Below are 17,233 nucleotides of genomic sequence, written 5' to 3'. Positions count from 1 at the left end.
AATTGTTTTATGGTTCAGTAGTCAGTGAAGTATAAGAGTATATGTCAAACAGCTGCAAGGAACAATTCAACAATGAAACTGAACGTCATTGCGCAAGATCTCAACTGCCATACCAGCAGAGATCCAGAACACCCTGAGGTGCCGCTTGGGCTGTGGCTCTACTCTGGGCATGTTCCTGGTGTCTGAGCTCCTCCTCAGACTGAGCCTAAAGGTGAATCAACACACCTCATGAGGGAAACCATCGACAGAGAGCTTAATTTTTCGGTGTCTATGCACCCCATGACCCAAAGATACTTTAACTCCATCTCTGTGCAGCAAGTCACTCCACACCTGGAAGTGATAATCCACTGTTTTGCAGCAGAGTTGGAGGATCTGGTGGGGCTTGAACGCATCCCAACTGGTTCACACTCAAGTCCAAACCACCCAGTCCACGTTGAAGGTTGCAGACTGAACTACATGACCTACAATCTTGTCATACATATAATCAGTTATGACCTACATAATGCATACTTTCTTTAAAAATGCCTTCAGTGAAACCACTTCTCCACGCCTCTCAACAGATCTGCTCCAGAATCAGTCTTGATGACACTATACCCTCAAGGTGACGATTATTAGATGTTCATGTTCAGAAAAGATACTGAATTGAGTGCCCCAGGTTGTCCCCATCACATCAAAAGTGGGCCAAGTAATTCCAAGGATTTTGTGCTGCACCATGAAGCAGATGTGAGGTTTCCAGGCATCAATGTCCTTTGTAATATTTCACTCAAACAAATGGTGTTTCAATAAAGATTTAGAGGCAGACACATAGCTGTTGCATGAGCAAATCAAATATTGTTTTATTCAGATTTTTTTCATCCATACAGCAAGAGTCAATTATGGCAACAATAAAATGTGCATAAACAAATCTGAAGACAGAATAGTACATTATTGTGTGGCAACTATTAGCAAATATGTAATTGGTGGTTGCACTTACAAGTAAAAAGCAGTCAAAGCGAACACGTGCCCCCAGCAGGGAAGAGAAGCCTGGCTCGCACCAGGAGACTGAACATGTGGTTTGGAGGAAATGGTGCTTTGGTTCAATAGCGACTATACAGCGGCGACTAAGTCAGAAACATGCTGACTTTGACCGGTGACTCTTACATTCAAGAATAATTTGCCAATATGCATTTGGTGAGGCTTCACCTGCTGAGTGCACAGCTATGATAGCAGGAAACGTTTCCTGTGAGTCAGTGTTGACTGTAATTACATGGCTATGAAAAGTATCTGGGGTGAATGAGTGCTGATATTTTGTCATCCTTTAAATAACACGGTTGCTTGGAGAATTGTTTTTTTTAATCACACAAGATTAAGATGACTCATTTGAAGTATTATTTTCCCCCACTGTGGATGTTATCTACTGTATGTATAATTGGAAAAACATATTACTGTGTATTTTGTAATCTGAATGTGTTACCTTTCCTTACATATCTATGCAGTTCCTTTTACATGCAGTCAAATCAAACTAATAGAATACCAATTTTCATGTATCAACTGTACCATGGGAGCAGCAATACTGCATGACCAAGTCCAACAACTGACATATGGACATTGTTTTTGATATGTCATCCTACAAGAGGGGCGGGAGCCAGTCTGACACGGGGACATGTGCTCCCCTACGACATTCCCTGGCAATATGAGCCACTGATAAAATAAGCCAAAAAGCGCATAGCTTTTCTCTGAATGCATTGGCCAAGAAACTAGTGCCCTTCTTTGCAAGCAATTTTTTTAGCTGGTCTTCTAATTTAAGAATTTAAATTAATCTAACAAAATTCCTTATAATTATAGATCTTTTTTATTCAAAATAATATCTCAATATGATACATGTTTTTTCTCTGTTCATTTGACTATATACAGAAGTGCAAAAAGTCAACCTTCGTCCCTTAGGTTAGAACTCATCATCTGCAGCATTACTGACTTCACCGATCTGGAAAAGTCTCGCTTAATCTCTCCTAATCTCACTATCCACCCAACATCCAAAAACCCGTCAATCTCACTGCTCATTTTGGCCTGACATTCAGGGCAAACTTAAGAAATATTCAAACAAAAGTACATATCTTTTTTGAAATGGATACAGTAGAAAATAATTTTTACTCTAAAACATGGACAATCTATATTTCATCGCAATATATTTTCAAACATGACTTTTGACATGTTACAAGGAAAATCGAAGTTTGTTAAAACATAAGTGTATTTTTTTGTCTGATGTCATTCCTTGTATCAAAAAAAAGTCAAACAAAATTAGTTGATAATGTAACATCAACTGAAAAAGACATCCAGCTATATGAACGAAGTGAATATTTAAAACTGACTCAACACATTATCATTTATATGGTTTGAAAAAGTTATGAATGTCATACTACCTCAAAATCTACAACGGCTATATCAATGTTGTCAAGTAATATATAGTAAGGCAAAAAAATCTACAACTACATACCTCAGATAGATTCAAATCCTTAAGTAGTACATAACACATAAGTTCAATGAAATTTAAGAGTAATTGTTACTTTTACATAGAGAAAAAGAGAACAAACAAAAGATCTAAAGCGGCATGTACTGTATGTGAACTATAAAACATCATTGGTGTTCTTTACCTGCATGGTGATTGAAGGTACATTTGATTGGGCTGGGACCCATTAATTGTAATCTAAGGCTTTGTAAGGTACATTACAATCGGTAAAGACACACTACACACCTCTGCAAAGAAAAAACTGAAAAGGGAAGTGATGGTAGAACTGACGGTTAAAGTAAAGATAAACTTAGATTTCCCCCTAATTGTTTAAACCTCTTCGGACACGCTTTTGTGAATACGATTGAGAGAAGTACTGTGCTTTGGTTTCCATATTCCGATCTGCAAGAGAGTGAGAACCTCTGTGTTTTGTGAGAGGAAATGCAAGTCGACACAAGTAACGTGTTGTATTTCCTCCGAAACGAAAGTTGACGTGGGGATGGATTGGTGAGTTGGAGCAGGGTGACCAAACAATCATTCAAGTGCACGTGTGGTTTCAAAGACCCAATTTTGTTGTCGCTCTCTCTCTCCCCCCTCCCCACACGCGGCTCCACAGTGCTTCTTACAGACACGGTTTTAGAGTGGCTCCTCTTTCAAAAAGTTGAAACAAGGTCACACAATTTGAACTGAAGCTACACTTTCTCTTTAGCAGGCTTTAGAGTCAATGGACTTGAGAAACAACTTGATCTCAAAAGACAAAAACCAACGCTTAGATAAATTTATGCAAAGAAAAAGAGGTCAAACTAAAACCTTTAAAACAACCCTCCTTTCATCTATTTCAATAAGAGAAAAGCATTTTTTTTTGGCGAGAAACCCATTCCTAAATCTAACGCAGGGAAAAAAAAGTAACACTCACAATGGAGATGCTGCAAACAAAACAATATAAAAACAACCATAGAAAACTTTCACCTTCGGTAAACAAATAACACTGCTGAGATAACACTCTGGTTTGAGCTGTATGGCCTTGAAGGCACATGACAAGTTGAGAAATGCTAGCCTGGCTGTGCTTTCAAGGTACACAGGTATGTTGGTTTACCCAGAACATTCATACGTCCAAGACCCCCATTTCAACATCTAGTTTCACTAGTAGCCGTACAAACACAATACTGTACATGCCTAATTCTTTTGGCGAGTAAAATTCCTGTTGTATCATCATTGTGCCTTTCTGATTTCCATTTTTCAAATTCAAGGTGCATGTTTGTATTTCACTTGTAAACGATGAAATATGGCTATCAATTAAAATAATAATAAAGCAGAACAAATAAAAAGGAAATAAAAATCTTGGTCTACAAACGTACCAGCACTGTTTGTCGCTAAACGCAACCATGATCTTGACCTTCTGTGAGTGTAGTAATAATAATAATAAGAAGAAGAAGATGAAATTTGAAGAATTTGAGCTTTCAGACACAAGAAGTGTGATGTGAGCATTCCCACCGACGCTCTGGCACCGAGATGTCCCCCTTTCTCTCGCTGGATGGCCAATTTGACAACAAGGAGGTGGGTGAGGTTGGCTTTTCTTTGATATTGATATGTGGGAGGATGGCACAGACGCGGGTGGCACCCTCGATGTTTAAACTTGTGGTGAGACCATCGTTGTGGGCCGGCTGAGAGATGGCAGACCCTCCTTGTCCCATTGCTTGACATTCTGAAGGTTATGTACATAAAGGCTGAACTCTTTTGGCTTGGACGGTGCCAGCACACATTCGTTTGATCTGTAAGACAGATCGGATCCACATTACATTTCGAAATTCCAACATCAAACACACCAAAGCATTAGTCAATCTAAAAATCTGAGAGGGGGCGAAGAAAAAGGAACTCACTGTTCTCGAGAGGAACTACATTTGAGTCAAGTACTTGTGACTACTCAGATGATCTGCAGATATTATTGGAATCTGTTAATAGAAAAACAGAAATCAAAATGGTGCATCTCAAACCTTAAACATACAGATCATTGCACCACATCCTCTGAAAACAAGACAAGCTGATTAGCGGAAAAAGTATTCAAAACAGAGAAGCGTTTTGGTTGTAGTTGTGCCTCAGTTCATTCCGGCAAGTCTCAAATCACATGTGCTATTAAAATTAAAACATCCATTGCAGGATAATAGGGGGGAAGGAGGGGGAGGTCAAAGGGAAGGGGGGAAATGAGGGATTGCAGAGGGCAAGTGTCAGTGAGGTGGCTCCCCCATGCAAATCCAAGTCCTCCATGATGTTGACCTGCACGGCTCCAAAGAAGTATGAGCCTGAGCCTGAGCCTGAACCACCAAACACTTTAATCCATCATCATTTATCTATCTGTATATTTTGTATTTGTAAGGCTGTTATTTAAGATTGAGACCCTTTCTTGACTATGATGCATGGTAAAGCTGCATGACGTGCTTGGAAGCAGCAGCAGAGGGGGGAGGAAAAAAAGGAAAAAGGATAAAAACAAAAAAACAAAAGCCAAGCACCAAATGGTACAGAGAGCAACTGTTGCACAAGCTGTGCAAACGGCTACAAAATGGGGAAGAAACTACCTCATACATACCAATTGCATGTATTCGTTGGTAGTCAACTTTGATAAGGAAGAGTCCTCAAAAGGAGAAAGGACAAAAATGGAGGTTACAACAGGGTCAAACATTAAATGTACATTATACAGTTTTATCCTCCATAAAGACAGACACTCTCAAGAGACAAGGCTTCGGTTTTAGCTGAACTATACATGACTGAATGTTGGATAACAAAGTGTAGGCCAACAAGAGGGAGTACCGCCTTTATCTCCAGACACAAGCATCCCCACATCATTCATGTGCACTGAGGTGATATGAGAGAGAGAGAGAGAGAGAGAGAGAGAGAGAGAGAGAGAGAGAGAGAGAGAGGAGGAGAGAGAGAGAGAGAGAGAGAGAGAGAGAGAGAGAGAGAGAGAGAGAGAGAGAGAGAGAGAGAGAGAGAGATAGGCTGTAGTGGTGCAAACCTGATTGGCGGAGGCGGTTGCGAAGGGAACGCTTGTGGCAGATGTGGCCCCTGCAGACACACCGCCAGTACCACCGTGCATCATGGGAACTTTTTGGAGGGAAAATCATGTAAGCAAACAAAAACAAAAAAAAATACACACAGAGATGCAGTGTATAGCCACATACATACCAGGCAAATTGGGAAGGTGAGAGAGAGAGAGAGAGGGTGAGAGAGAGAGAGAGAGAGGGTGGAGAGAGAGAGAGAGAGAGAGAGAGAGAGAGAGAGAGAGAGAGAGGGTGAGAGGGTGAGAGAGAGAGAGAGAGAGAGAGAGAGAGAGAGAGAGAGAGATTCCATGTAACTGGTTCCCTTTCTTCCTTCTGCCAGCACTGCAACTATAGCAGCAGTCACTCACTTCCACATTTGTATGAAACAATTAATAACAACAGCCCACAGACAGACAGATGGCTGTGAATAATAATAATGATAATAATATAGAATATCTACATAATGAAAAGCTATGGTGTGAAAGATACGGACGATGTCATTAAGGCAGAAGGAAATAAGGGGGAAGGTTAAAATTGAACTCTCTTGCTCTGTGTGTGTGTTTAAAAGGGTTTCAACAGGTATCAGATTAGACCAGCCAGAAGCCAAGTTAAGAGCGAGCACGACAATGAAATGTGGGGTTGTCAAGGAATATACAACATTAACATTTTTACAAAATAAAACACAAAGTCAAGTTAAAACCAGACTTTGAGAACAATTACAGGTTATACAGGCAACATTTTACTCTCGCTGCATTCTAATATTGTCACGTATCCAAAAGTGTGACTCTCAAGACACCAGAGGACAAAAATAATAACAACTGTGTCCGAAACTAATCAACGATAACCCTGCTGGTTAGATTTTGATGATGTGTGAGTCACAGACAAAAGATTACACATAAACTGAGGAAGGAAAGCTGGAACCTACCAACACTGGCTGCAGGTGTCATGCACAATATTGAGCCTGCCGATCATGCAGTGCAACAGGAAGTGGATTGGATAGGGGAGAGAAATCAAAACAGCCCGTCACAAGGTTCGTTAGAGTGAGGGGAGAGATAAGGTGGGAAACAAAAGGTTAATATCTCTTGGACACAGTCATCGATGTGATTGGAAAAGGCGAGGTAGTGAACTCATCACAAGGCAATCAGTGATTCAAACGACACAGTCTGGATCTTAACTTGTGTCTGAGGTGTGATGTGTATGAATGTGTATTACACCATGAGTGACAGTGGTTATAAGGATGTGACTCTCATGTGAGAAACATTATAGACACAATGTGAACAGAAGCCCAAGTGAGGCAAAGTTTACAGTTAACCACATCGCCCAGCTCAAGCCAAAGCCCCACCTGATAACCTACAGATACACTGGAGCTGTATAAAGGTAACAGTAGGCAGAGGCTCTAATCCCAGGGTTCATACAGATTTTTAACCAATGAATATAAACTAAACTTCCAATCCTTAACTGTTAAATTTGTTTCTACCCTTTCTACCCATTGAAAAAGGAAACGTGTTGTCTGGACCACGCTTGACAAAACCTTGTAGATTCTATTCTAATCTAAATTCTTTTGGGAAGTTGAGATATACATTAATATCTAAATCAAATTTTATAATTAGGATGTTTACTGTGACATTTTACTAAACACATCTTTGCTTGGCATCTTCCGTCCGCACTGTAGGCGTAATTGTGCGAGACGGCATTGTGTTCTTCATCAGCACTATCTTGACTCTCATCCAATTATAACCTAATAGAATTGATAATCATCAGAATGAGAACAATTTAAACAATCTATCAAAATCCCATGACTTTTGTGTTTAATTGTTTTCCACCACACGATGTCTAAATCCCATGACCGTATGAACCCTGTCACCCATTCTAAACCCAGAGTGGCCATGCAGTGCCATACAAAGCATTATACAACAGAGCTACACATTATGAACTACACATCCACACACACTCAATGCACAATCGTGTGCTGCTGGGCGACACACCAGCTGGTTTCCAGGATCAGCACATACTCAATCAGAAAAGAGGAGCTAATCAGTGAAACACAATATCAGCTGGTGAAGTTGGGCTGGACTGAACGAAAAACTGTCCTGGACAGCAATCTACCACTGTGTGTTTGCCCAACCGCAGCCAAGCAGGAGCCAGGTTAATGTGATCCGGGCATCCTCTCCGGCCCGTTCAGAGCGCTAGCAGTGGTTGGTGTTAGAGCCGTACCTGATGGGAGGAAAGCAGCCTGCTGCTGAAACTGCATGTTGGCCAGGGCCTGTTGGTACTGGAGCATACCAGTGTTAAACGCGGCAGAGGCTCCATTGGCCTTCTCCAGGGCTGCCCGCTTTGGCAGCGGAGCCATGACATTAGGGGCGAGGCCCTGCCCGGCCGGAAGGAGAGGGAGAGAGAGAAAGAGAGAGAGAGAGAGGTGCATGAAGGAGAGAGACAGAGAGGGTGTGTTGGAAAGAGGCAAAAACGGGAAAGAAAACAAAAATAAGATACATAGGTTAGAGGACATCATCAAAACAGCATCAAAACATCGTTGTGTGTACAACAATATCATCAGTAGCAAGCAAGCAGCAGTCTGACACAAATACTACACAAGCAGGAGCATGGTGCCTACTGGAGCTACTGGCTAACAAGCAATCATGTCTATCAGTTCATTACTTTACAAGCTTCCTTATATCATTAAATCGTACTTCTGGGCTGGACTAACTGCAACAGAGGCAAGCATTAACTTTTGAAACAATAAGGCTGCTAACAAGAGGTGGAACAGGTAGGAAGCACAGAGATAGGGAGGCTGCACTGCTAGCTCCATGATAAACTGTGTAAGCAATGTTTAAGTGATGGTTCACTCTCAGACACGATTTAAAAATGGGCCCAAGCCAAGGCGGTGAAGTTGGTTATTGAACATATATCACATCAGTCAGTTAATGTATACCGTTAAATGAGACGTGTACAGATTTGCTCTTGGCATGAGGCCATTCTGGAGGTCTGAATATCAGTGAGAAGATTTGATGATGGAGTGAACAATCATTTGAACTGTAATAATCTGTCATGGTGGGATTACTACAGACTGTTCCTTTTAACCCCACCCGTATCCATCTGACATGCACTAGCGACACACACACATGCGGTACAACTGATAGAGCTGCTACACAACACTGACACCTGACACTGGACGTAAAGACTGAAGCCATGCCACCATTGAAAAAGCTTCTACTTCCCTAACCCTCGCTGACATTAGTTAGATACGCTAAAGGTGATGAATTGATTGTGGCTTCCGACACAAATTCCGCATTCAAATCTGTGTTTCAGGTGATCTTTTGCGCTTTTTTATGGTCCTGGATAAGACCCATGACCCTTTAAAGAAGCCACAATCATTTTATCACTGGCAATAATGACAGAGCAACAGGAGGAGAAACAGACTGCACAGAGACAACGACAACAAAAATAGCTAGGTATCTTTGGTTAAAACACTGCTCTACAACAAAGCCACATGCCAAGCTAAAAGGTGAAAGGTCATAGTACCAGGTCAAAGGTTGCGTCGAGGGGTCGCTTCAGTGATTTGACAGCCGACTGAGTCTTAATTAGCAGGCAGCGAGCACATGATGGCAATGGGCCAATGGGGTTCAAGCGCATTAACATAAACCAGCAAGCAGAGGTGCATCATGGGGGCAGCAGTGCAGTTTGGGTATAGGTGAGAAAAAACAAAAACAAATAAAAACAAATCATTGGAATGCAATATACAAGGGGATAACAGGACTAAGGCATGCACAGTGTCGACACTAGCTCTACTGCAGTTACATGATCATCAATAATCAATGATAACTATCAATCTACATTAGTTACTGACACACAAAGATGGATGAATACAGCGACACAGAATCATTCATCGTTTGCTTTAAAGGGGGATTGTTGCTATGCGTGGAGGACACTATGGATCCCCGTTGAGTGGGGCTGCACTATTGTTGTTACTGCGGCGGGACAATCTGTTGCACACCCAAAGCACAATGGAAACCCATTTACTGATGTTAAGAGGAAAAGAAGTAACAGGTAGGAAGCACATGAACCATAATGTTACAAGTAAGACCGTCAGAGAGAGAAAGAGAGAGAGAGAGAGAGAGAGAGAGAGAGAGAGAGAGAGGGGGAGAAGTGACGCTCGCTGCTAAAGGCCTGACGTGAGGTTAACGAGGAACGACACAATGATTTTGTCCACGCAAGTGAAGTTAAAGACGTCATTGTTCGCTCCTTCTCCACGTCACCGTCTTTTTTCCCAAATCAACATGCAGGATTTTTGGTTGAACAAAACTCGACCTGGCAAAAGCACAAACTGAGACACTTTCAAATATCACAAACCCCTGACTTGTAACTGTGCTGATGCAAATGAATCACGTTCTCAAAAAAGCATCTTAGCCTAGTTTTTTTCATGTGCGTGCGTGTGTAAATGTGTGTGTATTTGTGTGTGTGTGTGTTTGTGAATGAGACCGCTCACCATGGCCGCGGCTGCCGTGGCCTGGTTCACCTGGTGCTGGGCGGCCTTGATTTTGGCCTGCAGATGGGCCGGGGGGTGGAAGTACTTGCACTTTTCCCGAGAGCACCGGCCCTTGATGTAGTCCATGCACACGGTCACCGTGTTGTCGTTTGTGTCGATCATGGTGCTGTCGGCCGGATGGGCGAAGCGACAGTCGTTTTCGCCCCGGGAGCAGTTGCCTCTCTGGTACTCCCGACACACCTACACACAGGACGAGTTCGGCTTTGAGTATCATGAATCCAACACGACTCCTGCTTTCACTTTTAGAATAGAATACAGTAGAATATGTTCAAGGAAATTGAAAGTGAACTCCTTCTCTGGGCAAAAGCTTTAAATATTATAAGCCTCTAAAATAAATGTTAATCATAAGAATAAATTAACAAAGTTTAACAGTTTTCTTTACAGTTGGTGAGCGAGAGGCTTATCGCCACATCACATGACTGGCCGTGTTTACTGAGCTGAAATGCAAACATCTCAACTTCCTCATGGCAAAAATCCATTCACACCAAATACAGGAACTTACCAAACAGTTCCTATTTAAACTACATTCATGCCTTTATTCGTTCCTTTATATAATTCCTGTGCTTGGTGTAAATGGGGATTTACTTAAACATTTGCATTTTTACACAATAAAGGTGTCATTTTGGGAAGATCAAACTTATGACTTTGACAGGCAAGTGTGTGTGTGTGTGAGACACCAGAGGGCAGCATCTTCACTTGCGAGTTCACTGGCATCACTGGCTTCCTCTCTGACTTGGGTCTCAGTGTGTGTGAGAGCAGCAGAATACACTGTTAACAACTGTTAGATTTTTAAGTTCCCTGTTTGTTTTGCCTGAAAAGAGGAAGTCTATTCTAAAAACACCCTGTCGCAACAATGACATTTTGAGGATGCCGCTTTACAGAGCTGCTTTTTGATCGTGTACATTGCTTTGGAGAGCTGACTTTGTTGCCTGGTGGCGTATTTTGTGTATTCCAGTACAATCATGCATACAGAGGAGAAAGAAGCTGTGAGATGCTGCAGCAGATGTCGTGTTTTCAGTAAAGGGCAAAGCTCTGACACGGTTTTGACAGTTGCAGACTGCTACTGCTGTGCTATCTGTGTCATGATAGTTATCACAATTGTTCTCTCCATTTACACTTACGAGCATCTGAAGCCTTTTCTGTGAGGATTGTATTTTATTTTAATTGGCTTATCTCAGCAGCTGCTATGAATATAATGATTCAGTGCTCTCATATACACTTTAAGTACAATAAACAGTGGTTCTGTTCTTATGCTTGTTAAACCACTTGTTAATAACTCTTTTCTTGTTTACATACAGACCCTAGATGACACTGCTCCCATTAGGAATGAAGCAAATCGTCCGGCAAAGTGTATTCCAGTTTCCGACGCACCACATTGTGAGGAAACAAAGCGTTAAGAAGACTCCATCTGTACAAATACCTCAAGTCTGTCTGTTCTCAGCAGCTTCTGGGCTGCGGCGGCGGCGGCGTTGGGGACCTGGCCCACAGAGGGGCTGGAGGCCATGAGCACGGGGGTGCTTGGCATGATCTCTTGGGGCATCAGGCCTGGTGACACGGGGCTCAGGTAGGGGTTAAAGGCGGCGGCCGCAGCTGCTGCCGCACTGGCGTTGGTGGCCAGGCCCGGCGCCACCGAGAACATGGGCTGTGTATCAGAAGACAGCATAAAATAAAGACAAGCGCACAGGAGGAAAGTTGGATAAAATGTTTGCGTTAAGCAAAAATTGCAGGAGGAAGGGAGCGACGACGCAAGGAGCCATGGAGACACTGAGGGAGCCATATCTGTATTAGAGTGTGCGCTTCATCTCACCGTGAGCAGTACCTGCGGTATGTTCATACGTGTGTATCCTCTCACCATAGGTGGTAGCTGTGTGCCGGGCATCATGGCATTGGCGAGCTGCATCTGCTGTGCCAGCATGGCCATGTTCTTCTGTTGGATCAGGTTGTTCCTGCCATTGATCTCCAGCTGGGTCTTTAGGTGTGGAGGGGGGTGCAGGTACTTGCAGTTCTCCCTGGAACAACGACCCTACGGAAGGAATCAAACTACAGGTTAGGTCACACTCCCATCGACATTTGGTCTCTCTGAAACATCCGAGAACATGTGATGCACTGAATCCGCCAGGGAGAAGTTGTGTTGAGAGAGTTTACACAATGTCAGGACTACTTTTGATAAATCAATGAATAATGCATACTTTATACATTAAAACAAAATCATCATCTTACTATAAGCTTATTTTAATAGGCCCACTGTGTTGAGGATTAAGCCTGATCAAATAAAGAGCTAAGAAGATAAAATGCATCTGCCAAAGGGAATCATCACAACAAGTAGCTCTGATTTTTGGGTCATTTCTAACGAGGCATCCATTTCACATATTGTTACATTGCAATGATATGTTGTCAAAGATGTATAATAGAATGTGTGTGTGTGAGTGTGTGTGTGTGTGTAAGAGAGTTATGGGCGATCGGGGGGTTGGAGTGTGTGCCAAATGAAAGTGTGCTACCTTGTTTATTGCTAACTCAATACCATACGCTCAAACTCGCATTAGGTCTGAGCTGAGTCTTGCACTAATTGTTACCAGCTTGTTATTTCTGTCAATCCCAGCAGGGACGAGTGTGTGTGTGTGTGTGCGTGTGCGTGTGCGTGCGTGTGCGCGTGCGCGTGCGTGCGTGTGTGTGTGTGAGACAGCCCCAGGAGGTCAGCACTGGCTTGGCATTATGATAGCACTCTCCAGACATTCAGCTTAGCTCGAACGTCGAACAGCAGCTATAAATATGGTGGACTCATATGATCTATATGGGGGGGGGGATCCCACACTCGGGGGGTCAGGTTCATGTAACAGGTGGCAGACACGTCACACAGACAGACATAAGACACACTCACTCACACACAAACACAAGTGGTCACTTGGGCAGTTTGCATTTCCTCTCAGCCCCGCAGCACAGCTGAGCTGACCGTAGCAGCCTTCGCTTTCCCTTGCTGACAGAGCCAAGCCCCCCCTCCCCCCCACCCCACCCCCACCCCGGGATAGACTTGACTTCATTCCCTCTCTCCTGTCTCCTTTACTTTTACTGACACTAAAGCTGCAGACAGGTGCAAGGCAGGAAGGAGGGAGGGAGGGAGGGAGGGAGGGGGGGGTTAATGGCTTGGGGCCCCTCGTTGGGATTCTTTGTTGGGTTTTTTTTTTATAGCAATTAGTGGCATGTTGCATGTTTTGACTTATTCTACAATGTGCAGAAAGGAGCAAGTTTGAGTGAATGGGGCAACTCACATGTCTCCAACTTACAAATAGGAGTTGTTACGTATCTGTGTGTGTGTGTGTGTGTGTGTGTGCGTGTGCGTGAGAGAAAGAGAGCAAGAGAGTTGCCTTAGGTTCAACTTGTCAAAGCTTGAGACAGACACACTCGGCCAAATGCTCAAACCTCACTCAACCCTCTAATCTCTGCTCTTCCCCTGCCTGTTCCCGTATATTGCGTTACATTACAAGGGCAGTAACTGCGCATATAGTGAAACTTTACACCAAACATATTGACACGGATAGCACTTAGATTTTAAGTGTAGCTCAGGTCATAACTTTTGACCTTTGCGGTAGCGTACAATGTGCTGTGGGTGTACTGCTGCTGTTTGTCTCTGAGAGGCAAAGAGACACACGATCACAAGATGATGACTGGGATAAGGACAACGTGTCCATGGCAAATGATGGTTGATCTCCGTGTCTGTTTAACCTCTCTGAACTTTATTTTAAAAACGTTTCAAGTAGCCTATTATAGCTGGAAACGTGCATAATAATGACGCATTAGGGAGACGTTTCCATCTCATGTAATGGACGGAAGGTTGTTTTAACATATAGCAGGGAAAGCACAGGTGCGACTCATAACGTTTGATGTCTCTGTTCCATTTAGGTATGCCAGTAAGCCGGGTCAGTGAGCCAGCATGCACAAAAGCAATGTCCTGAAAACCTAAATGGAATGCGGCCCTTATTATGTTATTAGCCAAGCCTGGGTTTGACAGGTGGAATATGTCTGCTGGGGGAAACGATCTATGGTGCAGCTGTACAAATGTGCCATTAATGTTTAATATTCCTCTCACTATGTGTCTAATACCTTTATTGAAGTGTGACAGTTTTGTACTTATAAAGGAAATGTATATATGTTAATATATATGTATATGTAAAAAGGGGGACTTAAATAGAGTAAAGTTACATTTGACACAACACTTTCCACACAGCTCTCCTGTTAACATAAAACACAGCCTTGGTTGTACGCCAACCGTGTGTGCCTGCTATTCAGAAGCATTTTGACACTGACAATGCTGAGAGCTGTGCGTGCGTGTGTGTGTGTGAGGGGGGGGGGGGGGGTAAGTGGGTGAGCGTGTCGTTCAAAGTGTGTGAGACGAGGGGTAGCTGAAAGCAGGTTCAAAAAGCACTCGTCCAGAGAATGACAATGGTATGCAGCGAAGGAGGGGCCAAATAGCGTGTGTGTGACATGTATATGCGAGTGTGGTCTGTGTGTGTAAAAGGGGATTGTGTTGCATTTACCTCATCTGACCCCTTCTGCTGGCCGCTGGATTCACCAATGCGGCAGTGTGTGTGTGTGTGTGTGTGTGTGTGTGTGTGTGTGTGTGTGTGTGTGTGTGTGTGTGTGCGTGAGTCTGTGCAGTTTATGATGAAGAAACATATGGCTTTACTCAAAACATTTAGATTCATTACCCTGCCAAATCACGCAGAAAACGGGCTTCAACCCAACACTGGCAGCCATTTTGAATACAAAAATCTGGTCCCGTAAGGAGAAACGTCGGGCCACATGAGAGGGAGAGAGAGAGAGCCAGTGGGGTTCTGGAGCAAGAGCATGGCTGCGTCGGGGAAATTGTAGAACTTGCGGAAGAAGTGATTAGTGTGGGGCGCCGACCACACGGAAGAAGGAGGGCGAGAGACCGAGGGGGAGAGACAGAGAGAGAGAGAGAGAGAGAGAGAGAGAGAGAGAGAGAGAGAGAGAGAGAGACGGGGTGAGGGAGGACGAGAGATAGAGAGCGATGGAGATGCAGAGGGAGGGACGGAGGGGGAGGAAGTCATCCCCTCTCACATGATGTTCGTGGCCGTTACTGTGACATCAGCGGCCTTGAGGAGCAGCTAGAGACGGTGTCCACGGCAACGGAGCAGCTTGACACTCCCTCTCTAACAACACTGCGATTCCTGGAATTTTCCTGATTCCTGGCAGATACACGCAAGCATAACGGCGCCAAACACCTTCTCTCTCTCCGTGGCCTGCTCTTCATCCCATCTCTTACACTCATCACTACATTGTGAAGCAGACAATCGTCTAGGCAGATGAATGATATCAACACACGTCTTCAATATTCCTTATTGTTCCTCGGCTATTCTGATCTTCATTGAGGGTTTCCAAACTGGAACGGAAAAAATTAATCTGATTCTCCAGACATGATTTAAATGTAATTGTGAGAATAATAAGAGGATGTGTGTGCGGGGAGGCGAATAAAATGCTGCAAATACAATTTTTCAAGGCATTGTGGGGAAAATACCTGCTGAGAATGTGATTAGTGAATAGACTGAGTTGTCGCTGTTCTGTGCTTATGATGGAAATAATGAAAACACTGAAGCGCACCGTTTCGGAGAGATTCAATCCTGCCGCCGTTATTCCACAGTATCACCGCAGCCTGGTAGGTGAACTAACACAATTGTCTTTATTGTCCGAGGCGTGTTTTACAGCAACGATTGACATATTTCATTATTACACCATCGGTGCAGAAACAGCACGATGTATGTGAACAAAGGAAAAAATTGGATTGGATCAATGTAAATACAAATAATGTCGAGGAAACATTTTTGCAGTGGTTCACAAACTGTTATACGTGGCCGTGTCCGCGGTACTTGAAGAGCCCCCTTGTGGTAGAATCAACAAATAAATTCAAAAATATAATAAGAATGAAGGCAGAAAATGATGATGACGCTAAATTATTACGACCCTCGCTTGGTTATATAAAATTTTATGTGCAAATTGCTTTTTCGTTGTTCTGTTGAACTTTTTCCCTCCATTCAAGCTGTGGATCATATTTACAACATTCCTCCTGCTGAGATCTGACGAGCCAAACTCCAGGCCACAGTGTTTGTGCAATAATCTCACTGGCTACTGTGCAGTCTGATTGATGATGGGCTGTTACAGCATGTCCCACCCTGATTGCTCGCTCCCCTCTCTCTGTCACACACACACACACACGCCCTGCTTTTGTTACTGTGCAGGATTTAAACAAACAATGAATCAGCGTGCAAAGAATGCTGGGCGGGGCTGCATCCCATCCTTTTGGGGGGAAGACATGAAGCATGAAGTAAGATGTATTAGTGTGTGTGTGTGTGTGTGTGTGTGTGTGTGTGTGTGTGTGTGTGTGTGTGTGTGTGTGTGTGTGTGTGTGTGTGTGTGAGAGAGAGAGGGAGACAGATGTGTGAGAGAGAGGATAAGTGAGTCACAGGGAAAAGGTGACTCTGTCTAATGGTAAAATATATCCAACAAACTGTCAATGAACATTTGCTGTGCGTCTCACAACACGCCACCTTAGTAAAGGATCGAGAATGGCCAAAAGCAAGCGAGAGAATTAACTCACACCGGTTGTCATCAGACACGTCTGCCACCCGTTTGAGGCGTCACGCCACTCACCCTCAACATGCAAAAATATCACAGTTTTACTCTCCTGTGATGCCTTTGAAGCCTCTGTGCTCCAGTTGTGGTGTGAAAGCTGCACTGTTTTCTGCACTAACGTTCCAGTAGGTTCTGTCTAAACATACACGCAGATGAAAGCCCTTTCTCTTCACACACACACACACTTTGAATGAAGCTTTGTTCTGCCGCAGAGGAGCAGGCCTGGCGGTTGGTCTCTTTGTCTACTCTGTACTCAAATATAGCATGAGATAAAACACATAACTTAACCCGTATGTGAACTCTATGCTTCTCTTACTGTATATGCAGCAAAGCATTGTTACATACAGAAATCTACACACTGACAATTACATATTTGATTTTATAATTATAATAATTATAATATATACTATAATACAATAAAGCTTCATTTTTGCTTGGTGCTTTACCTTAGGTAGCATGTTGTAACACATGTCTTAGCTCTTTTTGTCCTTTTAGCTCTTACCCAACAACACACACACACACACA

At 43.3% G+C, this 17,233-nt stretch overlaps 1 protein-coding gene across 19 annotated transcripts in view; it reads right to left on the bottom strand.

Annotated features, from left to right (window-relative positions):
* Positions 1-809: 809 nt before the first annotated feature.
* mbnl1 (muscleblind-like splicing regulator 1) overlaps positions 810-17,233 on the bottom strand; it is a 41,320-nt gene continuing 24,896 nt past the window's right edge. For 5 of the 19 annotated variants that reach the window (XM_076144503.1, XM_076144501.1, XM_076144500.1 and 2 more), the window contains exons 3-12: positions 11,871-12,086; positions 11,484-11,705; positions 10,004-10,243; positions 9,040-9,093; positions 7,735-7,888; positions 6,446-6,481; positions 5,496-5,584; positions 5,070-5,114; positions 4,366-4,437; positions 810-4,257 (exon numbers count right to left, since the gene is read on the bottom strand). In XM_076144503.1, the coding sequence (XP_076000618.1) occupies positions 4,381-4,437; positions 5,070-5,114; positions 5,496-5,584; positions 6,446-6,481; positions 7,735-7,888; positions 9,040-9,093; positions 10,004-10,243; positions 11,484-11,705; positions 11,871-12,086 (1,113 nt within the window). In that variant the 3' untranslated portion in view covers positions 810-4,257; positions 4,366-4,380. The remainder of the gene's footprint in view (positions 4,258-4,365; positions 4,438-5,069; positions 5,115-5,495; positions 5,585-6,445; positions 6,482-7,734; positions 7,889-9,039; positions 9,094-10,003; positions 10,244-11,483; positions 11,706-11,870; positions 12,087-17,233) is intronic. The other 14 variants (XM_076144505.1, XM_076144506.1, XM_076144508.1 and 11 more) reach the window with 14 other exon arrangements.

This window comes from Genypterus blacodes, unplaced genomic scaffold, assembly GCF_046128005.1.
Source record: "Genypterus blacodes isolate CSIRO-AG114 ecotype Tasmania unplaced genomic scaffold, CSIRO-AGI_Gbla_v1 ptg000029l_1, whole genome shotgun sequence".
In the NCBI taxonomy this organism is placed as follows: Eukaryota; Metazoa; Chordata; class Actinopteri; order Ophidiiformes; family Ophidiidae; genus Genypterus; species Genypterus blacodes.
The sequence above is the reverse complement of the archived record's forward strand: the minus strand, read 5'-3'. Positions and strand labels throughout refer to the sequence as shown.